The sequence below is a fragment of the Macrobrachium nipponense genome, chromosome 22, assembly GCF_015104395.2.
Source record: "Macrobrachium nipponense isolate FS-2020 chromosome 22, ASM1510439v2, whole genome shotgun sequence".
Lineage (NCBI taxonomy): Eukaryota > Metazoa > Arthropoda > Malacostraca > Decapoda > Palaemonidae > Macrobrachium > Macrobrachium nipponense.
Genome location: NC_087213.1, coordinates 11,066,332 through 11,092,520, shown reverse-complemented (window position 1 = coordinate 11,092,520; position 26,189 = coordinate 11,066,332). Strand labels below are relative to the sequence as shown.

General features: G+C 34.2%; 1 protein-coding gene across 6 annotated transcripts in view; it reads right to left on the bottom strand.

Moving 5' to 3' along the window:
- Positions 1-830: 830 nt before the first annotated feature.
- Positions 831-26,189, bottom strand: part of LOC135198484 (voltage-dependent calcium channel subunit alpha-2/delta-3-like) — a 585,611-nt gene continuing 560,252 nt past the window's right edge. For all 6 annotated transcript variants that reach the window (XM_064226069.1, XM_064226067.1, XM_064226068.1 and 3 more), the window contains one exon: positions 831-8,762. In XM_064226069.1, the coding sequence (XP_064082139.1) occupies positions 8,649-8,762 (114 nt within the window). In that variant the 3' untranslated portion in view covers positions 831-8,648. The remainder of the gene's footprint in view (positions 8,763-26,189) is intronic.

Genomic DNA, 26,189 nt, shown 5'->3' with positions numbered 1-26,189 from the left:
CATGGGCATCTAGAGATGAGTCATCGCTACCTCCTTGCTCAGCACATAAGTGATCTGCAGATTGTGCACATGCAAACAAGAGGTTCAGCATTTGGTTAATGTGACGACCCACACAAGCGTGATCACCCAGGCACTCTGGCTGTTTCTAGTTTATCCAGAATTTCTGATGTGTGTGTGGACAGTAATATGCATGAATGTACAGCCAGCTGACTAGGCTGGTGGAAAACTATGTTACTGGATATTATTCTGGTAAAGAATGATTGAATCAATTTTCAGTTAATTGTGTTATAAATTTTTCTCTATTTTTAATTTTTTAGCAAAAGCTATTTGTCCCACAGTATACTGTTTTTGTTGGTTTTTATTTTAATACTTTACACTGCTCTTTTGTGAACAGTCAGTGATAAGGATATTGTCCGTTGGTTAGTCATGAAACCTGTGATGCAATTTTACACTGTGGTTTGTAGAGCTTTATTCTCCATGATGTCTTTATGATTATGTACTTTTAACAGGTCAGCATATCTAGGAAGCCTGGGCATGTAATACATCCCACATTTTGAGATAAAAGATAATATTTTAGTGTTGCTTTGTTTCTGATAAAAACATGTTACCTTACCTAAAGGCCTTTCAAACATAGTACGTACTTCCTTTTTAGATGAAGTATTTTCAGTGTGCAATTTAAGAACTAGACACCATGATTCCATTGAGTATCTCATATGCAATATGCATCATTAATGAAATAATTGAAGATTTTGCATTTGTAAATAAGATAGTATAAGTTAAACCTCTTCCACAGAGGTTATTTACATATTGGAGGCTACCAAATAAACTAATTTGACAATTAACATTTTATTGTGTCCTCAAGATACAAATGAACTCTCGTGAGGAGTGAAGGCGTCGCATGGAAGAAACCGTTACGCAGGGAGGTTAGAAGAACACGTCACCTGAAAGTTTAGCTACGAAGCCATGCCGTGGTCGGTACATTTGAGTGCTCTGGCTGGTACATTATTTTAAAAACAACCACATAGACAGCAGTTGCAGCAGTGACATCTTCAAGCCACATATATTAGGAGTTGCAGCCATGAAAACATCAACATTATGATTTACCTGGGAACTGCAGTGGTGTTGATATCAACAACCTTAGAAACCTTGTTTTGTTTTTTTAACAGAATAATGTGAGTCACATATAAAATAAAATTCATAAATAATCATCTTTGTAGTTGAGATGTCAGCAACCACTGCACACACTTGAATGGCAATAATCATTGTACATATCAGTATCCATGAACTTTAGAATCTTTCATTAAATTCATAATCATTTCTATAATAACACTTACTATCTTCACTGACCAACAAATAACTTGGTATTCTATTGCATTTCAAAACAAAATAGTGAAAAGTTCATGGAACTGACAAGTTATATATATATATATATTTACTGTCTACTTGTGTTGTGTGTGATAACTTGAGGTTCAAGTGTGAAGTGCAGCGAATAATGAGGTATTACCATGTGCTTGGAAGACAAAGAGTTTTAAAATTACGATACTTTGCACATGTAAAACAAAACATTTATAAAAGAAAACAACAATTATCACTTATGTAACTGTTTGTAAGCCATACATATGAGACACAACTGGAAGTTTCTGTACACATCTGTAGGCTTAATCACTGTTTAAATGGATTACAAACTCAAAATCAGAAACAGAACACTCAAATACCGAGGCAACATTGACAAACAAGAGAAGCTGGGACAAGAAAAGCCATGCCGGATATGGAACAACAGGACATACATCTCCATTAAGAATACTGGATAAAAAAAAAAGAAACTGTAAAAAAAAAATGTATAGTTAAAGGGCAAAAGTCAATGAAACCTATTTTCATTTTCTTCTTCAGCTGAATGGAGACGAGTTTCGTGTACGCACTGTACTATGTTCCTTGTATCCAACTCGGCAAAAAGAGTTAAAGGAGATAATATACCATAGAGCACCGCCTGGGGTTTTAAACTACTCAAGTCAAGGCAAATTTGATGGCAGAATCTTTGTTTCATAATTCAATAGGTATCTCTAAATGCAGTTCAATGTTCATATTTAAGCACAAAATTACATTAGTGATATGTATACTGACTGTATGTATGCCTCTGTGTTTTATTGTTAACAAGGTGGTTCATATTTTAAAATGGAAAAGTAACATTTTCTTTTTAAATCCCAAAACATAGTGCTCGATTGGTTCTGCCATTTTCTTAAATCTCCATTTAAACTTACATATGACGTGACCAAATTATGAATGAATATCATAATCTTAATGCACAGAAGCAGGTTAAGAGGGCTAACATGCATGTTCACTTGCAAAGTACACTTCTTTTTCCAAGGAAAACTTACAATATATATTTTGAAAGCTTATTGTTCGTTTTTTTTAACAGATCTGGAATGAGGACTGTATCAGTTACTATAAGCAATTCAAAATGCATATTCCATCACAAAAGCAGTAGTGACCTATTTACATGACAGCATATTAACCAGGTTCAACATTTCATTGATATGCAGTAGTGTGAAAAAGGGATGTTTGCTGATATGTAATTCCAACTTTTTTTTTTTTTTATTTCTCTAGTACGGAAGATTAGAGCAGCATACGATGGTGGCCTATATAACTATGCCTCTACAATACTGTAAAGTCTGCAGTTTACAAAATTTTACAAAGGTAAGAATAAATCAGTTTAGTAATAGACAATAATCTATAAAGGTAAAAACTAATTATATAAAGTATTACATAATATATTTCTGACACGTTCACTGAATTTTTATCGGCCAAAGATATGTTTCAATAACCAGAGAGGTACTGAATTTCAGAGATAAGTTAGTTTCAGTTGTTAAAATATTCTGTTTGGTGAGATTTATTTGCTTGCTGTTGAAATATTTTCAGCTAGATTGGTTTTGACAAGTCCTTCAGTCAATCTCCCTTACTTTTATGGCTTTTAATCCAGTACGATTATCCTTTTCCATACCAAAGCAACATAGCACTGACAGTGGCAAAATTATGCACACTGAGCAGCAATGAAAAAATGGCAGGCTTCATAGTCACAAAGGCATTCTTTCAACACTTAATCTAGATTGAAGTCAAATGTACAGAGTTGAGTTATGAATATTATAAATTTTGTTTCTGGCTATATCTGACATTCCATCCAAATATTTCCTCATTCTTCTGAGACAGAATAAATTAAGTGTTTCACAATAGTGCAGAAATAACTAGAAAAATAACAAAAAACCAAATAATTGTGCATGTAATCCCTAGGTATCAATCAAATACTGCACATACTATGAGAAACAATTATTAAATGTATACAAGGAACACTGTTAGCCCTCTGAACTTGCTCTGATTACTTTACAGTGTACCGACAAGCGTCACCTCAGGCAGCGCTGGTCAGATAACAGCATGACGTTCAGGTCACTGTTCTCCTGTTACAGGTCAAAGGGTCAGGTGCATACATTAATCATGTTTTCACTGATATACATATTACAGTTTAGTTCCACCTTCCTCCATTATAAAGTTGCTTTGATTTAAATGGTTGGAAGTTAGAAAGTATTTTCATTTTTAACGATTTCTTTTTTCTCTTCTGAATCAGCATGGAAATATCACTAGTACATGAATTGTGTCTACATAAAATACCTTTAAATTGACATATTTTACCTATATCAAAAATATATTAAATGGATATCTAGACTAATGTCTGTTTGCACCCGACCTCATTTGACCCGAAATGACAGGTCATCAGCTTCCCCTCACTAATGACCCCAGGGCGAAAGGTCTCCCCTCAATTTTTGTGTAATTAGTGCTTTTTTTTTCTTTTGTTTTTACAGAAGTTTCAAGTTTTCCGGTGCATTACCTACAAGTAAAAACAGTATCTGAATTTTAGTAAAAATTTTCTAATTTAAATTTGTTTAAAGAATCTATATATTTTTAAAAGAGAATTTTGCTTAGAAGAAATACAAATAACAGGCAATTATATAAATATGATATTGTATAGCAGTACATTCATACATTACTATACACTCTGGTATGTCATGGAGCATGTCAGTAAGAAAGTCAACAGTTTTAAAATGTCAGAAACTTAAGTCTCCCAAAAACCATTATTTTTTTTTACAAGTACTTTGCTGTTCCCATTATCAGATGGTCCAGTAAAAGTTTTAATGGATAAGTAATATTTGTGTAATTTTGTGACTACTTTCAAGATAAAAGAAAAAAAATTGAGTTTACCAGAGGTACCTGATAAAAACATTCTTCTTATTGTTTAGCAATTAACAATTCTTCTTATTGTTTAGCAGTTAAATATTTTTTTTATTAATAACCATAATTGTAATAAAAACCAGTATGGGTAACACCGAAATCAGAAAAAGATTGAAATGCCTTCTACCGATGGTAGCAGCAGGACGCGACCTTTGCTGGTGCGGGGTGCTGGTTGGTCCACAGTCAGGGAGACCTCTCGCCCTATTTCAACTTGGCCCTTAACTGATAAATTACCTAATATCGCCCATTATGAAGTGAATTACAATGCTGGGATCCTCTCATTATACAAGGTAGCATTTTATTTCCCTAAACAATTAAATTCTGAAGTTTGGTACCATGTAATAATTGCATGGAAGATACTCTAAACATTCCTTGGTTTCTACATCTTCCTAACTTCCTATACAAGATTATAACTGATTGCCAACTTCAGAAATTGAAACCCGACCATAAGACAAAGTTTCTCTAAAAAGTGGAGAGACAATAGCATTCTATGTAATGCTTTACTTTTATTTCTGTATAGCAAAATTTTCTCCACTACTAATCAATGTATATAACTACTTTGGGGTCTTTTTCATATTATGCGGCTGATAGAGAAGAAATCCACATAAAAAAGTGAGAAAAAGAAACCCACTGGGAAATTTCTTTTACAAGAACAACTAAAACATCATGAGGATAAGGGGAAACTTACAGCGCACACAAGCCCATAGTTGATCTACAACTGAGAACCTTAGCAATTGTTTAATCATCTACACCTGCAAGACTATATCACCTGACAGCCAAAACTAAAAAATCTGTGGCTGCATTTATTTCTTTTTTGCAGAGAATAGACCTTGGAAACAAAATAGCAGGTGAATAATCATCTCTCTGACAGGCAAATAATCATAGCAAACGTGTGAGGTTTTCATCATCACACACTATATTACTTGGAAGCGGATACAAACAGGGTAGTTGATAAAATGTGCTTAGCATCCTAAATAATATATCGTCGATCAATAATCAAAGCTCCATCTACTATACTCAAAGCTCTGAGAAGCACTGTTGAATATGCTCTTTGAAATGAGGGTCTTGACATAACTTATGTGGCCATATGGGCTTCTTGAACAACTGGAACTCTAGTTCACCATTTCTTTAACTAATCAATTACCCCCATTGTTAATGACAAAGTAGACTTAATTTGAATGTAAGATAACTGCTTCCATAGAACTGGAAGGTTTTCAGGACATAATGTCTCGCTACCTTTGAAGATGTGAATCAAATCTTACAGCACTTCAGTACCAACTCTTTTCCCTTTTTTGTACTCCGCAAAAAATCAGATAGTAATGCTTGAACACTAAGCCGAGATGGAAGTTCTTAAGTAATTTAATACATCACATCTAAACAGATGATCTCCTGCAGTCTTGTGGCACTATAGGGAGTATATTTCTTATATATATATTAGATCACCAGGATCATTATAGCTTTTCTTAGAAATTACAGCATTCAAGCTCAATTATTTGCCCTTTTCACAAAAGGATAAGCAATCCCATTAACACTGAGAAAAAAATAATTATGAATAATTATGACTCTAAACACAACTACATTTATCTGCAATTCACAACAGATAGATAAAAAAGCATATACTGTATCATATTACTATGGAAGAATAATGGCTTTCAGCTGACTGAATTTACACTTCAGATTTCTCTTGACTACTTACTACAGATACATCAACTATATTCAACAGTTACTGTAGATTAGATAAACATATCTGTTGTCTTAGGATGATGAAAGAAAGATACAGGAAAAAAGATAGGCCTTTTTCCCACACACCATTAGCAATCAATATAGTGAAAAAATAAAGAGGCGAAGTCCATTACTCTTCCCAGACATGCATTCTCCAGCAACCGGGCTATTGACCAGTAGAAACTCTGACAACAAGTACAAGTCATAAGATCAGAAAAACAATACCGTACAGTAATTTACATGTACAATGAGTGACTAAGAGCAATTAAATATCCATATGGAATAACACCACCTTGATTCTTAAATAACCTTAAATAGTCTCTAGCTGAAATTATGGACTCCAGTTTACATCTACAACAGTACATGTACAGCACATCATAATTCATTATTTACATATCTTTTAAAAATTACTGAACATGATTTAAATCTAGTAAACTTTTCTCAACTGTTATAAATATGATACCAAATTTTGGCTAGGAGTAAATGATGTCACTTCATGCAAACAAACAAACAAAAAGTAAGAAAATATGACCAAGGCAACTCATCTTTAGGGCCCTTTCAGACTACTGGTAAGGAGCTCATTTTCCATTGCATGATCTGAAACTCTGAATATACAACTTACTGAAACTTAAATTCAATGAGATAGATATACATCAAACAACTTCCTTATTTAACATTTTGACCACAAATCTAACTTTGATTATAACTAAAGTGGTTCTATAGGACATCAAAATATCTCCTGGATATTGCAGTTACACTTATGCACTAAAATTCAATAAAGCTAATATCCATTTTGGAAAATTCATTAGAAAAAGATAGAATCTCTAATGTTGAAGGCCCAAATCCATTTTCTTACACCTATGCATCCAATTTATAGTAGGGCATAAGTGAGGAAAAGACCCTCAGCAATAAAATGTTCTTATTTTACATTCATCAACATCATCACTGTAAAACAATCCCGAGGGATCCATAATGAAAAAGTACTAAAAGAACCCAGTAAATAATGAACTGCCACATATAAGCTGTAACAACACCCTACTGCAGCATAAATTACTAGTATATCTCATCACAGCTGAGGTCTCATGACCCTAATACTGTAGTATATATTATTATATAGACATCTCAAAAAATACCATTCAGAACCTATAGCATTAATGAAATTAACCAACAACAATAAAAAGAACAATAATTCATGTACATGAAAGAACATGAGACAAGACTTTAGGTGTTTTAGCATGTAGTAGTAATGTATTAACCAATACTGCCTGGCATTTAAGTTTTAACCAATGAACAGTTGGCTTAATGGTTTCTATGAACGAATTTCTATTTCTAAAAGAAGGGGAAAATGTTATAAAAATTAAAAACTGATCTGTCTTATTAACTAGAAACAAAAAAAAAATTCTCAACAAATGGCAATGCAGTAGTTACTAATTCAACAATTCTTAGTAATATATATATTGTTTATGAACAATAATTCCTCTTTTCTTTAAAACTCAGATAGTTGAAATTAGAAATAAAATACCAAGACTACAGTGTCTAAAAATCACTATGTGAAGTATAAATCTATTAGCTGAGAAATATTGACTATTAAGATTTTTTCTTAGATACATTGAACCATCCGTATTTGTAGAAATGCAACGGCATACATCTAATTGCCAATTGCCATAAAGTTATATTTACAGACAAAATAAAAAACTTGGCATTCCACTTATCAGTAAATCACCTATATCCTTCACTGATTCATTGATTGCGTACTTTCATAAAGGGTGTCCTTGTTTTCAGAAAATTCATTTAACAATGTATTTGTAACTTAAATTCTGTTGAGAATATGAAGTTTTACAATCCATTAAAAAGTGTTAGAAAATTTTTCATGTCCACTTGTAGGGAGCTTTCAGTTAGTCCTAACTCTTAAAATCCTTTTAACATCCATTCTAAACAAGATCACACATGAGTCTTGGATTAGAACTTGTCCATCACAGATGAGAACGAATTTTGACTTTTCCAAAGGGTAACTTGAAGAACAGAATGTTATTTTCAATGCATTTTGTTTCACAAACTGCATATGTTCTTCATTTATCATGGACTATCATTTACTGTCCTTTACCAATCTTATTCCCAAAGTATACTCTAAAATCTCTATTGTACTTCATAAGAGCCCTAGTCTCTTGACATTCCAAATGCCTCGTCAGAAACAAAACAATTAAAACACTTGTTCTTACTAACATAGGAGAGTTGTTTCCTGACAGACTGCACCTTCTGGTTTATATATATATATATTTATATATATATATACTGCATTTATATATACTTGAGAAATCACACAGTATGTACACACAGTAAAGAGGAAATATATTAAACAGAGATACTATTTGGCAGGTCTCAACAAAATAAAAGGTCCAATCCACATTTCCTCATAGCATATACTCATCCTTCCACAGCTAGTAATAAAATGAAAACAAAGTAAATCATATAAAAATGAGAAAAGAAACATTTCTCGTGACACTTGACTTGTCTTCTTACTCCCTCCTAATCACAATAATGATCAATAGGACATGTAGTATGAAATTATAAATAAGGAAAACACTGTTTCCACATTAACGACTTCAATTTTCTTCCACGCGCCACCACTAAAGTAGGAGACGCAACTATCACGAATGGAGCTTTAGGGTGTAGCACATGTGTGCCAACACCAAGGAAATTAACATGGTGAGAGAGGGTAGCCCTAGGGATCCAGCCCCTCCACACAACTTAATTTCTGTTTCCTGGAAAAGAAAGTTTGAAAAATATCAGTACAAATAAAAGTTTCCACCTTTCCATAAATTTCACTTCCAATCTATATAGCACAGTTAAGAAAGGTCAACAATAATGGCATGAATATTACTGATACAGAAATGTGCTTTTTTTCCAGTCAAATTAATATGGTTTGTTCTCATCTTCATGCTTCACTAGCAAACAAATATTCACAAAATTATCAATGTCACTGGGGCACTTCTTAAAACTTATTATGAAAACCATATCCAATAAGGAATCATGTTTTCAGATCTTAATATATAAGCATATAATATATCCCCAACTTTGTTTAGCTGATCTACATGAAAAGGTAAAGCCATAACTTTTGATTACAAAATTCATATTTAAAAATTAAAATTTGTGAATATGCAATGCTACTGTACTGTAATATATACTTATGTATAATACTGTGGCATAATAACATGTGGTTTGCAAAGTTTTGTAATACTGTACTGTTCATACTGCATGAAGTACATGGTATTACTGAAATTTGTAATAAACTTTATAAATGCTTTTCTTAAATAGTTTAATGACAGTTCAAGTTTGAAACTAAATTACATAGTAGTGCCATCTTATGGCTCACAATTCTGTCTTAAATCTCCAAAGCTTAGTTGCAAATGGTAACTATATTAGTGTATTTCTGTTTGAGGACACAATATTTTTATTAAGATAGAGGAGTCCAGAATCATAAACAGCTTTGAATCAACCAGTCTAACTTAGGCCAAATATTTCAAGGTCAGGTCTCACTCCATGAAACACGTTTGTTATCATATGTGTGGATTTTTATTACAGTAAATATGTAACAGCACTCGTGTGGAATTTAGCACCAAAAGATTTTGAGTTGAGGAGGAAAATTCCTTTTAGCGTACATTTATTCATTCCTGCCTTGTAAAGTTAATGCCATCTTTAGTAGAGATTTGGCATTGATCAGTGAGTGGGCTGTAGGACTGAACATCAAAACTAAGGTTTGTGGCTGGAATTGCTCCCTGTTTAGTGTTTCAAGGGTATCACTGGAGTTAATGAGTTTTTAATATTTGGTGTTCCCTGTAATTTTTGTTTTGTTTACACAACTTAAGAAATAAATAATTTAATTCTGTTAAAAATCTAGACATTTATAAAGCCTGTGTCTACGTTCTGCTATTTTCTGTCTTAGAAAATTACTAAGTGGTGCTGTATAGCCTTTTCCTAACAATGGTAATTATGATTTTTGTTGCATTTGGAAAGTATCTTGTTAATCCCTATCTCATAAGCTGTATAATGATGTTAATCAGTTTGGGTAAAATAAGGCTTATTAGATAAACTTCATTTCAATATTATTTGAACTGGTAACTTTCATTTTTTACTTGCGTTCCAAGAGGCAAGTAAATGCCAGTTGCATTCACTTTCTTTTGAAGTGCCACAGTGTCTTGCACCAAAAATTTATCTTGTATGTATTATAAAACTATGTAATGGTCTTCTCAGCTGTAATGCTGCACCACTACATTAGTATTTTCTGACTTGAGCCCCTTTGTATTTGTTTATTGCTCATGTTGAATACATGTAGGCAGTCCCTGGGTTACAACGTGGTTTACGTTCTTGAGACGCGTTGTAACCCGAAAATCGTCGTAAGCCGGAACATCATAAAAAATCCTAAGAAAACCTTACTTTTAATGCTTTGGGTGCATTCAAAACCATGTAAACTGCATTCTTATTGCATTTTTCATCCAAAAAACCTTCAAATATTGATTATTTTGCACTTTTGGTGTCATATTTGTTTAGCCAGATCAGCGTTGTAGGCATCGTAACCTTGGAAATAATTTCTGATGAATATAATTGAAAAGTGCCTTAACCTTGGAACATCGTAAGCCAAACCCGTCGTAACCCGGGGACTGCCTATTAATGAATGACAAATTTGGATGGGTCATACACTTTTCAAAAAGACTGCTTTTATATGCAAAAAGTATCATGTTTTGGGGTTTTGTCTCCTTTTTGGCATGTGCTAGATAATTCCTTGGTTACATATTGCTGTTTTGGGACTTGGTCTCATTTGGTGTAAGTTTATTCATTCCATGGTTAAAAAGTACTTAATGTCTTTGGTATTTTGAGCCTGAAATCTTTACGTTTCCTGATTGACTTGTACTAGGTTCTTCTTAGCTTACTTCAATGTGGTTTTAACCACCGAATATATGGTAAGGCAAAATGAAGCTTTCTAGCACGGTACTTTTCTTATTATTAGCTTATCTTTGGACAGGGTATGAGAATAGCATCTTCTGTCATTAAAGGCACTATTAGAGGAGATGCATCTAAGAAAAACTGGCATACACTTGTACAATAGTGGCTGCTAGATAGATACAAAGATGAAGACTTAAAATATAGGGTATGTATTATATTGTTGAAGGTTTAAGACCTAGTGCTCTTGCAGCCATCATTAAGTACCTGTCTGAAAAGCACAGCCTTCGCCTCAAAGAACTAAACACTAGAGTAAAAAAAATACTTTGGGTATGTTATGGTATCATTGTCATAGAAATATTGATTACTTTCTAGGGGGGCAGAAGATGGGATATATGGGTGAATGTTCTTGACTTAGCTGATGGGTGAGTTTTCTTCTCAGGAAATTTTCTTTAGCTGATGATAATTATTTGCTCTGGACTGTATGGTGTCTTTTGTTGGACTCTTGGCTTTCAGGAGACAAGAGCTGAGTGTATGTTACCTATAAAACTGATTTTGTGCTAAAAACTAAAAGTGAAATCTTCAGTTATATGCACTGCCTTCTCATCAAAGTGAAGGGAGCAAGTTTTTTTTATGATTCAAGATTAAAACTGATGTTTAAAATGGATCAGTTATGAAGTTGTATAGTACTGCAATTGCATATCATTCTTCATTCATATAAATTTATTTATGCTAAATTTTTAACTCAAAACTGGTAACCCATTGATAGACAATATTTGCACAGAATTTGAGATATCCACGTAATTGATTTTCTAGCATTAATTTTCCTTCTCTATTTTCAGGTTTCACTTACTGTTTTAATTTTTTGTTGCTTAAATTGCCGATGATGAAAGCAACCTCTAACTTATAATGTTTCTTTTCAAAATGGAGTGATTAAACATATTGCACATTTCAAACAGTGTGATTCTAAATGATAATCTGTTGTGTTTAAAGCTAGCATTAGTTACCATTTCAAGTAGATACAGCCTTTACATAATATCCTACTACATTAGGCATGGGAACCTGTGGTGGGTATCTAGCCACGTTTTACTGGTATTTGTTTAGGGCACATTGATGATATAATTCACTTTCATGCCTTAAAGTCAAAGGTCAAATTCTATGAGCCATTCACAGAGCCAGATGTCTTTTCATTATAGGATTCTTCTTGTGGATAACTTTTAAATAAGCTGTGCTGATAAGTAACAGCTTCGAGACAACAGCGAGACAACATCTGGCTCTGTAAAATTCTATCATAAAATGACCTGATATTGCATATGCCTGGATATGAAAGAGGCTATATAAATTTTACACATGCTTCTCCAACTGTAGAAAAAAAGGGGCACAAAATCTGCTGTTACACTAAGAACATCAATCTTTGATATATTTCATTTACACAATGTATTTAATTATTTCAAACACTATCTTTAATACTCTATATAAAATTTTCTATTACCACTGTGAACCCTATGTCATGCTTGGATGGATTCACAGAATGAAAAAAGCCTGAAAAATATAAAATCTTTTATAAAGGGGAAAGGATTTCCTCATGAGAGCCTTCAGTTAGGCAATGGGATGGACTCCTACACAAGCTGATTAACTAATCTTCATCATCATCATCTATCCACAAAAATAAAAATTGGATATTATAATGTCTCAAATTCCCAGAGGCAATGCATTAATATGTTGTATAAAAACTAGAAATAAAACAACACCCGTCTAGCATCCACTGAGCTCTATTGGGTAGACTAAGGGGTGGAGCGAGCACAAAAGAATGAAAGAAAGAAAGAAAGAAATAAAATATAGCTACCATGAAAGGGGTAGCTAGGGTAGAGGGAGCTTACTATAAATTTAAGGACAAAGAATGAAAAGGGATAGCTAGCCGAAAAGATAGTAGCCTAAATGAGAAAAGTAAACCTGAGAGAACTTGATGCAGACTGAAAGGGATGGGGAGGGCCATGTTAGCTACTGTCGTATGAAATTCATTATGGAAAATCAAACAAAAGGAACTCAAGAACGAAGATTAGGTAAAAAATAAGATATTACCATAAAATACCCTTGATAGTCCTCATGTACATCATACTTAACACTCAGTAAGATAACATTTCCAATTGCTAAATTAAAATTATATAATTTATTTGCTATAACAAAAGAACCTAACTTTATGTAAAAAGTCTTATGCAATTAATGGAAAAAAATGCTTTCTATCCATTTCCTATATTTGTAACTTTTCCTCCAAAGGACTTGAAAACAACATGCATTCATATGAAATTAATATTTTGTTCGTATCTTTCCTCTTACATGGTTCATAAATTGATTAGCAATTGTACATGATGAATAGTTTCCTCTCAAATTTTTCTCCCAAAGAATGCATAATTAACATTTTGTTTTCAGATTTTTTTCATTTAAAGTACTCCTCAACAGCAGTCACACACACACATGCAGTTAATATTTTTCTCTTATGTTTCACAGGCCAACCTTGAACAGTTTCATTCTTATATGATTCAAATACTCAAGTTTCAGATTCCTTGATTCATAATTTTTTTTTGAAACTTTGGTAAACTTTTAATCAGGAAACATTTAAACCAAAGGAAAATGCTTCTTAATTTTTCAGGATTAGCTCACTGATGAACTTCATATTTTGAATTATTTTCCTAAGGCATCAATTCTAAAAAGAATATTAATCTATGTTAGTTTTGACGGGTTTACATTTTTGTAGTTGAGGTTGTGCGTTAAGCTAAAGCCTTTGAAGAATCATGCTCAGAAACTTGTTTTATCTTCTGAATTCTTTTGTAAATAAAACTATCCAGGTTAAGTCATTCTCATAAAATATAAGAATATTGAGAAGAATATTGTGTTTAAAAGTTATTATTAAATGAAGGCACTACTATACATGTCTAGCTTGAAAAATAACATAAATATAGCATGTTCTTAATAGAACCTTTTAGCATCTTCAATGCCTCTGAATCACAGACAAAAGTGTTTTATGACTAAATGAATAATAAGGCATTCTTAAGCAATGTAATACTGATGTTCTCTCTTGGCCATCTTTCCTCTTTGCATAAATTACAGTAGTACATAACAGCACTGTAGTTGAATTTAGTATTAATGAACCAAAGTTACAAAAACGGCTCGCAAATGCAGTCAGAATATCTGCATTCTCCCTTTAATGGAATAGTTAAATTTAATTAAAATAACTAAAGAAGCCATCCATAATTCCCATTTGATTTTCATGGTGACTCATCTGCTTAAAGCAAATTTTTAAATGTAGACATGAAGCACCAGTTACTGGCAAATTTCTAAATATGAGTACTGTACGTATGAGTATTATTACTACAGGGAATAATCTAGGCCAGTGGTCTGACTTGACAGATCTAATAATATACAGTAATACTTGTGTAGTAACATGACACTTTGAGAAATGGAATTTAAGTAATAAAATGGAACAAAAAAATAAATTTTGAGTTATGAAATAAAAAGTATTTTCCTGGTCATAATTAAATGGTAATAGATTAAAAGTCACAGTCATGAACAAACTGAAACTACACTCTAAGAGATACATGACAGATTTCAAGGAAAAATGAACAGGAACTAAGCTGAATTATATAAAAAAAAGGCACATGAAAAAATTAAGTGGCATAAATGGGAATATGATCTGTGAAAATCGTGCGTCTGAATTGCTGTAAGGATTTATCTATAAAGCGTAATGACTTATTTTATCTTAAGTATTACTTTACAGTCTCTCTCAGATAACTCATTTTTCAGAGAAAATATTAATCCTCCAGGACATTAACTCAATTGTTAAATTTGAGTTTTATGACTAAAAACATTTGAATTTACAAAAAGTAACTTTATGTAGACCCAAAAGAATTATGTAAATACTCATCAAGCTGAATATAATAACATAAAAACTTGTGTCCTTTTTATATCTGGCACAAGAAAAAATAATTAAAAAACTGATGAAACAAAAGGCAAATTTTCAAAAAAATAATTTTCATTTTTTGTAGGTAGTATACACTAGCTTTTCATAAATTAGAGTATCTTGCCACTTGTGTGCTATATTGGCTGTGTAATGACTAAACGAGGGTGGTACATTATTGGAGATGGGGAGAGAGGAGGCCAATCGTCACTGTATTCAGAATGAAAACTGAAAGGTGTCTCCCTCCACACATGTGAAAAACTGTTCCTTGGAAGCTGTTGGTATGGATATAAGGCTCTTGTTATAGAAGGGGAAATGAGTGCTCATATTCTAGATCAGTTGAACAGGGGCTCATAGAGTCATTTACCTGTACTCATTCAGGTCCAGCTTGTTACTCTAGCATGAATGTTCATAGGTGTGAGATTTGGGAGAGAATGAGCTGGTGCAGACACCACCTCTCCCTTCAGGAGCCACACACTCCAGCTAAAGCACTTGAATGATCCATGGGATAGTCGCATGGTTCTTGGTGGTAACAATACTTGTTGAGTTTCCATCCTAATTCTCAACAAAATGTGTTGGGGGCTAAGTGGCAGCATCCCTCCAGTAGAATGAGGAGAAGGTAGTCTGATGGCGCCAGACTGCTGCCCTCATTACCTATTGAAGTGAGAAGTTCTTCCAGAAGGCGACAGAAGGCCCATAATATTGTGAACTCAAGGATTGACTGAAGGTTCCTCTGCACAACTGAGGGACTTTTAGGCTTTGAATATTACCTCTCATGGCTGGAAGGAGATGGTGTTTGAATACCTCCTCCTTGGGTGACATTTAGGCAGTGAACTCTCGATAACAACATTTTGTCTCTCTCCACCAGCTGATTATTAAACACAGGAAATCTAGAAACTCTTGATTGGGGTTGGAACCAAGGAATTCATATCTTGTCCATGAATTCTTGGATGAAGGGGAATGTGACAGTACTAGCATAAATAAAGGGTCCCTAGACAACTGTTTCTTGCACTAATTGTACTAATGAAAGAATACACATCAAACTTGTGAGTAGGTAACTTCAGATAGCACTGAAAAGCACTGGCCAGCAAAGCAGTGTCTTATCATTTGGATTTCCACTAAATTTGGAGGGAAGATTGAGAAAAATCTCAATCTTATTAAAAGAGATGATACTTGAGCTAGTATTCCTACTGAGGAATGATGTGATGAGAGTCATCTCTGCCCTACTGAAAGCTGAACGCAATACAAGCTAAAAAGACCTCCAACCATATGCCATGGCCAGTAAAGAAGAATCTAAAGGAAAAGACTGTCCGAGCTGGTGAAATGTTTTGAAAAATACCTCGTGGCTATTGTAGCACTTGAGACTGAAGTTTCCGAGACAAACAGACTGTTCAACTCTAACCCAATAAGATAAAGACTAAGGCTAAGGCCCCACCAAATCTGTCGCATGCGTTCAACACTGCCAAAGCAGCCGTGTCCGTCTGTAAGCATGTCCGTCTTCTGTGTGTATGGCCCAAGCAGACAAACAAGTTACAGTTACAAGACGGACAGTTCAGCAGCATTTGCCGTCATATGGAGGGAGCGTGCAAGTTTTTGCTCTATGACTCATTGCTGTCAACCAAACTAGAAGTGTTGAACAATAGGAAAATCTGGACTCATGACATAAATTTAGAACGAGGAAAGTGGAGAATATGCAACACTTTCATAAGTTATGACAGCATCCAGACAAGTTTTTTTTAATATTGTCGGATGTCGCCGAAAACTTTTGACTTACTTCACGAGGGCATTATATCTCGAATATCAAAATTTGATACCAATTACAGAAGATCAATATCATCGGAAGAGAGACTTGTAGTAACTCTGAGGGAATGTGAAGATTGTGTGTGAACTGAACACTACTAGGATACAGTAACTTCTGAAACAAAGGTATCTACATAAATGTATCCATTAGAATATAATAAAAAAAACCACTTGAATCCTTTATGATAACCACAAATCATCACAGTCGATTATAACTCAAAGTTGGGCAGGTGGTTCAAATGCAGGTTGTTGTAGGTCTACCTCAAATTCTTCCTTCATGTGGACCCCACCTCGGAGACGCACGTCCAACTGAGACTAAAAACAAAACGTTTTGTTCCTTGCGCATCCAACCGGTAACGCACCTAACGCCACCCATGTTCATGTGTCGTGTTGGGTCACTCGTATTTGAATTATGACAGTTGATTGAAACGCACAAAATGCTTAGCCGTGTTGGATACATGTGACGGATTCGTTGGGGCATTTAGCCTAATCGAGTTGGATAAAAAGTATAGGCAGCTCCTGGTTATCAACAGGAGTTCCGTTCCTTGGGGCTTGACAGTAACCGAAAATCGCCAATAACCGAAATTGAAAAGTTTATGGGCACCGCAATCAACCTTACGGTGCCCTAGACTGGTATTTTACCCTAATATGTAATAACTTTCATGAAAATGTAGAATTTCATTTACTTAATCGTTTACTATGGTCTGCACGGTAGTTCTACAAATTCATAATGGTAGATTTAATACAGGAAAACCTTGACCTAGAGAGAGGAAAAAAGTTGTAACCTTTTTCAGAACACTTAACAATGCCAATTTTCTCTAATGATATTGTCATCTTCCTCATAGTGGCACTTCCTAACCTCTTTTCCTCCATCTTTTTATTTATCCTAATTTCTCGTTAAATAAGTTCATAAAGTAAAAGAGATTGATTATAGTATCATTAGTAACGTTATAATCATTGCCTAAATGTGCACAGCCATAAACAATTCAATGAAAACAGTTGTTTTGCTACAAACAACTGAATCGGATAACATCACCTATCTTGCTTGCATTTCGGCCACCGTATGACAGTAAAAAAAATCACCATAGTTATTTTACAAATGGCAAGTAGAATAGGACTGATATTTTTACATTATACTTTGTTCACTATGGAGAAAATATTGGCAAGAAAATATACTGCTAAATTTAAGCTGCAGTTGGAGCTGAAGCTGAGAAAAAAATGTTCACACTACTGATTATTGTAAATTAAAGTCAACCCCATATTCCTGTTCTCGGGATCTGCAGATTTTTCTGTGGGACCTATCTAAAAATTATTCGCAGGAGGACTCACTCATTTGGGGTTTTTCCATCAATGAGGAAGATGACAATATCATTAGAGAATATTCACTAATTAGGTATCTTAATGTTATTTTTATGACTAAATACATTTTTATGATACAAAAATGATTTACTGATTTTCAAATATTAATACTGATTAACACATTCAATTTAATAAATTATATTAATTAATATAAATAATAATTATCCCTCTCTATATGTAGTACTGAGACGTATATTTTTTGTATAATAAATTATTTAAAAATTTTCATGTAGTATTAATAATGTAAACCGCAATTATATCAATTCGTAAAAGAAAATATATAGTAAATCACAAAGATTTTAGTTCATAAATTAAAAAATTATTTAAGAATGAAGGAGATCCCAATCTTTCAGCTTTGAGACTTGGCGAGAGGGGCGAGGTTGAAGCTGTCATAAATGTCAAGGACCTTGACAGCAAGGGTAGGGGAGTGTTGTGATCTTAGCAAGTCTCTAATAATTGCTGCCATCTTGGAGTCAAAGGATATACTGAAAAATCTCTCTCTCTCTCTCTCTCTCTCTCTCTCTCTCTCTCTCTCTCAGGAAAGTTTCTTTAACCAATTGGATTAACACATTTATCTGTTGATAAATATTCACTAATTAGTGTATTTTGATGTTATTTTCATGACTAAATACATCTTTATGATACAAAAATGATTTACTAATTTTCAAATGTTAATATTGATTAATACTGAATTAAGTTTAAATAAGACTAATGATATTAAATAACAATAAAAATAATAACTCTTTGTTTTGTATGATAAATAAATGATTCACTAATACATAATACTGAGTACCAATTTTCAAATATTAGTAAGAAAGTAATATATAATAATAATAATGCACTGTTATTACAATATTTATGCATTTCTATAGTACTTTGTTAAAAAAATTAAAGAACAGAATGTTCCCTGTCATTTGCCTTTCAAGTTGTGAAGCGAGGGGAGAGGTTGGGCATGTCAGAAATGTCACATTACTTGACAAATTAACAGGTCCAAATTGTTGCCAATGCCTGATCATCTCACTTCTATTTCTTCTTTCTTTTATATCTCTCTCTTTCCCAAAGGATAGAATGAGAAATGAAGCGCCTCAGTGGCGTGGTTGGTTTGGTGTTTGCTTCTCACCTCGGTGGTCGCGGGTTCGATTCTCGGCCATTCCATTGAGGAGTGAGAGATGTGTATTTCTAGTGATAGAAGTTCACTCTCGACGTGGTTCAGAAGTCACGTAAAGCCGTTGGTCCCGTTGCTGAATAACCACTGGTTCCATGCAACGTAAAAACACCATACAAACAAACAAAATGAGAAATGGATTGATAGATAGACAAATATATACAGTGGTACCTTGGTTTTCGTACCTAATCCCACAAAAACCGAAGCAATATTTCCCATAAGGAATAATGTAAATAGTATTAATGTGTTTCAGACCCCCCCAAAATATTTTTAAAAATACATTTATAGGTATCATAAACCTTTCTGGGGTTACTTCTCTAGGTTTTTTAGTGGCACTGTCTGAGGTTACTTCCCCACTTCATTTTTTACTGGCACTAGGACCAGCTCGAGTGTTACTGGACCCATCGAATAATATAACTGTCCAGAGACATTTGTTTCTGACGTGTCTTCAATATCTGCCTAAAATGATACAAAGCGTTGTCATTAAACATGTTGGAGACATGTTAAGATAATGTCTCAACAAAATTTTGTAAATCACACCACTTTGCAAACATTTCTTTGATCACTGAAGTAGGCACAGTATCCCCTCTCTCTTCCTTGGATTCTTCATCTGCTGTCTGTTGCTGTTCCTGCTGAAGGTCTTGCAGCCCCTCAGTGGTTAGTTCTTCCTTGTAGACATCCACTAGCTCTTCCACATCCTCGTCACTCACATCCAAGCCTATGGACTTCCCCAGAGACACACTAGACTCCACAACCGGCGTAGGGTCGTTGGGGTCAGCTCAATCCCCTCGAAATCCTTCTCGAGGTAACACTCTGGCCACAATTTTTTTCCAAAGAGAGTTCATTGTCCTGAAAGTCACTCACTGCCAAGCCTTGGCTATAAGGCTTATGCAGTTGAAGATATTGAAGTGATCCTTCCAGAACTCTCTTAGGGTCAATTCAGTGTCTGAGGTCACTTAAAAGCACCTTTGGAATAATGCCTTCGTGTACAGTTTCTTGAAGTTCAAGATGATTTGCTGGTCAATGGGCTGGATGAGAGGAGTGGTATTAGGGAGCCAGAACTTGACAGTGATGAATTTAAATTTGTATAACAGCTGGTCTTCCAAGCCAGGAGGATGCACAGGAGCATTTTCCATTACCAGGGCCACTTGAGGGGTAATTGATTTTCTTGGAGGTATTTTTTCACACTCGGGCCAAACACTTCATTGACCCACTCAATGAAAATTTGTCTCGTGACCCATGCCTTTTTATTGGCCTTCCACACCACAGGCAATTTATTCTTTATGACATTGTTTTTCTTAATCACTCGAGGAGTTTCATAGTGATACACAAGTAGGGGTTTCACTTTGAAATCACCACTAGCATTTCCACAGAACAAGAGAGTTAGCCTGTCTTTCATAGGCTTGTGCCCTGGCAATGAACTTTCCTCCTGTGATGTAGGCCCGTTTTGGCATTTTTTTCCCAGAACAGGCTTGTTTCATCACAACTGAAGACCTGTTGTGGGAGGAATCCTTCAGCCTTAAGATACTTCTTGAATTTCTGAATGAATTCTTCAGCGGCGTGTTTATCTGAGCTCACAGCGTCCCCATGCAGTATGTGGATACAGTGAAGTAAAGCATTACTTTTTAAAAGATCTATGTAAAAGATGCATATTCATTATGTTTGCTTTATGAGAGTCTCACAGTGCTTAAGACATCGATGACCAGACAGTGGTGCTATAAACCCCAGTCATGGATATATTCGACAAGCGCCATAAAACCGAAATGCCAATGACCGAGCCTGCCAATAACAGGGCTGCCTGTGTATATAGGCATATTTTGGCTTTTACTTCACACTAGGACAGAGGGACCTGGCTTGGCTAAGATAAAAGGGTTAAGTCTGTAACCTGCTGAGTATAAGCTCTAAGCAGAACTAGTCACATGAGAAAGCACTTGGGATTGATAAATCACAAAAAGGCACAATTTCATGCAAAGGAAATAACCAGCACACGCAAACGACATGTCTAAAACATACTGCGGCTGGAAAGACAAAACGTCAGTTGGGTGTCCCCATCTCCACCTGGGTACCACCCTCTTTTAATTAGTACATAGCCAGTCCATTGCATGCACAGAAGGATACTTCACATATGAAAGGCTTAGATTTTGTATTCCAGTAGGAACAAAAATTCTGAACAGGAAATATTTGTAGTTAATTCAGTGGCGAAAATGACTGACATAATTTTCTTAGTATAGTACCTGATACTTGTAATTATTTTGAAAAAAAAAATATTAGCTCTTTCCAGAAGTAATGTTGTTTTAATTTTATTTATTAAAATTATTAACCATTCCTCTTAAATTTTTCACAGATCTATCATTTTCCTTTTACTTAAGGGGAATGAATTACGTTTTCACCTCTTACATTTTCCACTGATACATGAAGCCCTTTTCTATATAGTATATATATGTGTACAGACAGTTTCCGGTTAACGACACTCTCTGAATGGCGATCTGGTTGTTTAGCGCCATAAAATCGGATATTTATAATGCTATAACGGGCCAAGTTTCGGTTATAGGAGTCATAACTCTGTTGATCTGTAGCTGGTTAATTACATGGATATGATCAGTTGTTGAATACCTGCTTCTAAAACCAGCCTGCTCTCTTGGTTGATTTAAGTCTAGCTGCCTCTTTATTTGGCCTAATATGGTGGCGGGATCACGCAAAGCAACAAAGCAAGCAATCTTCCCACAAGTAACTTAATCATACTGGCTTCCAAATAGTTCCCTCAGCCACACTTTCCCCTTTATGTTACTAATTATGTGCAGGACAATTGGTTTACCGACCACAGAACACACAAAACATGCATGTATTCACCTCAGATTCTAGATACTCAGGGCTTGGCTGTGCTGTCCGCCGGATATAGGCTAGTTGAGACACAACAGCCGCCGAGAATTTCGCTACCCAAGACAGACAAACACCAAAACCATACAACAACTAAAAAAAACTCCCCAATCACCACGCAAACAAACACCAACAGCTCGAAAACAACACGACAAATCATACACCAACACACAGACACCAAAATGCACAACCAACCTCTTCAACTTCACCACAACCAGACAGACACATGCTCAACAACTTTACAATGTCAAAATCAATCAAATCTCACAATCTCTCAACTGACCATCAGTGGATAAGACCACTGCCAAACCAACTCGATGACTTCACAGACTTCCTCACTTCTTCCCACTCTCGTCACAGACGCTAGCCACTGATAAACTCGGCGATCGCTACGACAGACAATAACCACACACTTACGCCCACCATCAAACCACTCATTCATCCCTCCACCAATTTTGCTTTCTCTCTCTCTCTCTCTCTTTCTCACGCAACCCTCAAAGACATTGTCAAATTTAAACTACCATCTTACTCCTCCATAATATGATCTTAGTAAATATTTTATATATTAATGAGTAAACTTATTGGGCGGTAATTTTTCAGGTCTTTTGTGTTTCCCTTTTCGTGAATTAATATAATGCTAAAGTTTTTCTAAGCTGTAAGTATAGAGCATTCTTGCAAGCATTTTGCGTAAAGTTCAGCGAGTTTTACTATTATGAAATCTCCATTTATTATTAAATCAATTGTTAGGCCATCTTCCCCTGCAGCTTTGTTTCTTTTCACGTCTTTAATGCTTTCTCTACTTCTACTGTTACTTTTGGTACCGGCTCAGGTGTTTCATTATTTCTATTGACAACGTTATTTCCTATATCACTATTGTACAGCATTGCATAGAAATCCTCAGCAATTTTTATCACTTCACCTCTTTTGTTGATAATATTTCCATTTTCATCCTTTAAAGCAAATATCTGTTGGTGCCCTGTTCATCTCTCTTGGATTTTACCCTCATGTCTAATCGTTTTTTTTTATCAAGTTTTTGGTGTTTTCTGATAGTTTTCCTTGATCTTGTTTAGGAACTTTTCCACCTACCTCTTGTGCTGTTTCCAATACAAATTTTGTTATGTTACTATTCATTTCTTCTTTACTTGCTTCCATTTCATCATATACCTGGGAGTATTTATTTTTTATTGCCAAACTGAACTCTCCTGATTTTACTCTTATTACAGGAGTGTTTATTTTCTGTCTTAAAATTAGTTTTTCGCTTTCTTTCCTTAGATCTAGACAAATTTTACTTCTCACCATTCTATGGTCGCTTGGCTTTAACTTGTTAAACACTGTTACATCTTTGACCAAATCAACTATTTCACCGAGAATAAAATCTATTTTGTTTTTCGTTTCTCAGTTTGGGCTTCTCCATATCAATTTTCTATGTTCCTTTTAATAAAAAAAAAGGTGTTCATGATTTTTAGATTGTTTCTTTCAGCAAATTCTACAAGCATGTCTCCTTTGCCATTTCTTGTACCTACTCTGAATTTACTTACAGCTGATTCTCCTCTCTTCTTTTGACCTACTTTAGCATTGCAATCACCCAAAACAAATGTAAATTGAGTCTTATGTTTTTTCAAAGATATTTACAGAACTTCATAAAAAATTTGTATTTCTTCCTCGGTATGGGATGGTGTTGGTGCATATGTTTGAATGATCTTCAGTTTATACTTCTTATTTAGTCTGATCAATCCTGCAATTCTATCACTCATACTATAAAATTCTTCTATATTACCTGCAAGATTTTTATTAATAAGAAAACCCACTCCATTTTCTTGGTTTCTTTCATGACCTCTGAAGCAAAATATTTTACCCTCTTTTAACTATATAAGATTCTCCCATTCTTCTAATTCCACTCAATCCTATTATATCCCAATTTATTTCTTTCAGCTCTTCTAGTAACAAAGCCAGATCTTCTTCCCTAGACAGAGTCCTAACATTGTACGTTGCAAGGTTCAGTTTCCAAAGGTGGCCTGTTCTAGTCCAGAGATTTTTAGTAACCCCTGCAGTGGGACATATCTGCCCGCCACCTTGGGCAGTTGTTCCCACTGCCGCTGGGGACTGGGGACTGAGACGGGATTGTTGTGCTCATGTCTGGGGTTTGGCCAGTTTCTTATCACCATGCTGGTCACTGCGGATTGGTGATGGTGTGAGACTTTGGTCTGATCGCTCACAGCAAACCAATCTAGTATGGGTGGCCCCGACTAGTACAGCTTTGTTGATCTTGGAGATGTGCAAACCCTTTCACCATATTAAGGTATCCCCACTCAGAAAGGGATATACTGTATATATATATATATATATATATATATATATATATATATATATATATATATATATATATATATATATATATATATATTATTTATTAAAAAGGACTAGATTGGTGGAAAATGTGAGAGGTGAAATTAAATAATCCATTCTCATTAAGTAAAATGATAATGATAGATCTGTGAAAAATTTAAGAGGTATGGTAAATAATTTTAATAAATAAAATGAAAAAAACAATGTACATAGAAAATAAAAATGTACAGGCTAACAGTGATGCATGTTTATCTGGACTTTGGACCAGGTCTTAATTTAAAATTAATTTTCAAATGTACAGAACCATTGCTAGTACATGTACATAAATCACATGCAGCATATATTATATATATATAATATATATATATATATATATAATATATATATATATATATAATATATAATAATTATATATATAATAATATTTATTATATATATATCTATATTATATATATATTATTATATATATATATATATTATTATATATATAATATAATATTATTATATATTATATATACATACATACATACACACACACACACACACACACTGTATGTATAGGTATTCTTTTATTAATGGGTAAAAGTAGTATATAAAAAATAATATTGGTAAAACTGTAATGAGAGTATTACAAGACAAAAATATGCAAAAGTTTTTGCGAGCTAAAAAAGAGAAAATAAGCAAGTATAAGTTAAGCAAATACCTTTTTCAATATCCGTAATACCGAATTCAAAAACATGTCTGATAGATACGAGGTACCAAACTAATTTTTTTTTTCTCCATAGTCTTCATAAGCACATGTAAACATTCAACTTGGTCATTTTTCATCCTTCACAGAATTCAAGCACATCAAAACTCAATACCAAATAAAAATGGCAAAAGCCTAAGAATTAAAGGGAACCTTTCTCACAGTTTAATATGGCAGGTTATCAATAAAATGGTATAAAAGAAGCAAATTCATAAAAAAAAGAAGATAACTTCACTTAAAATAACTTACTGCTCAAAACTTAGACAAACTGTCAGTATAACTAAATGAACGAATACAAAACCAACCTTGATGGAGTATGATTAAAAGAAATTCATAAATGAACAGGAAAACTAAATGAATGAATCCTTTGGTATGTAAATTCATAGTTGACTGGACAAAAATAAATAAAAATAGAAGATTGGCTAGCTACCAGTGGACATAGCCAAACTGAATAATGTTAAGTTTTTAAACAGCTGAAAAAAGGGCGCTTGCTTCAGAATAAAAGACTACTTGTGTACTGAAGTGTCTAGTTTGAAATAAGAAGACTAATAGAAATAGACTTAGTTGCCAGAGGGTAAAAAAAAGGTTATTTTCAAAGTGGGGTTGGCTAGCTTTAAGTAGGAACAGTTAGCTGGAAGTAGGATGGCTAGCGTTTTAGATAAACTGATTGCTAGAAGAAGGAAAACTAGTCTCAAGTGGGAGTAGCTAGTTGGAAGAGGGTGGGCGAGCAGAGGAGACCAGTGGAAGTCTCAACGCAGCTTTACCGGGAATTCCTATGAAAGGAGGCAGGAGGGGGGACAGAAGGGAGTTAGGTCATTGTTTGCACAGTTAGTCTCTATGTTTAGACTCGTGTGCTTGATCAATGTGTCTGTTCTAAATCAAAATAATTCCTGAAATGTATCTATATCCTAATTTGCAAATTTGAAAAACTATTTAAAAACTCTAAGCAAATGAATTAATGAATTGCTAGATGATTATCATTGTTCTTTACTATATACAGA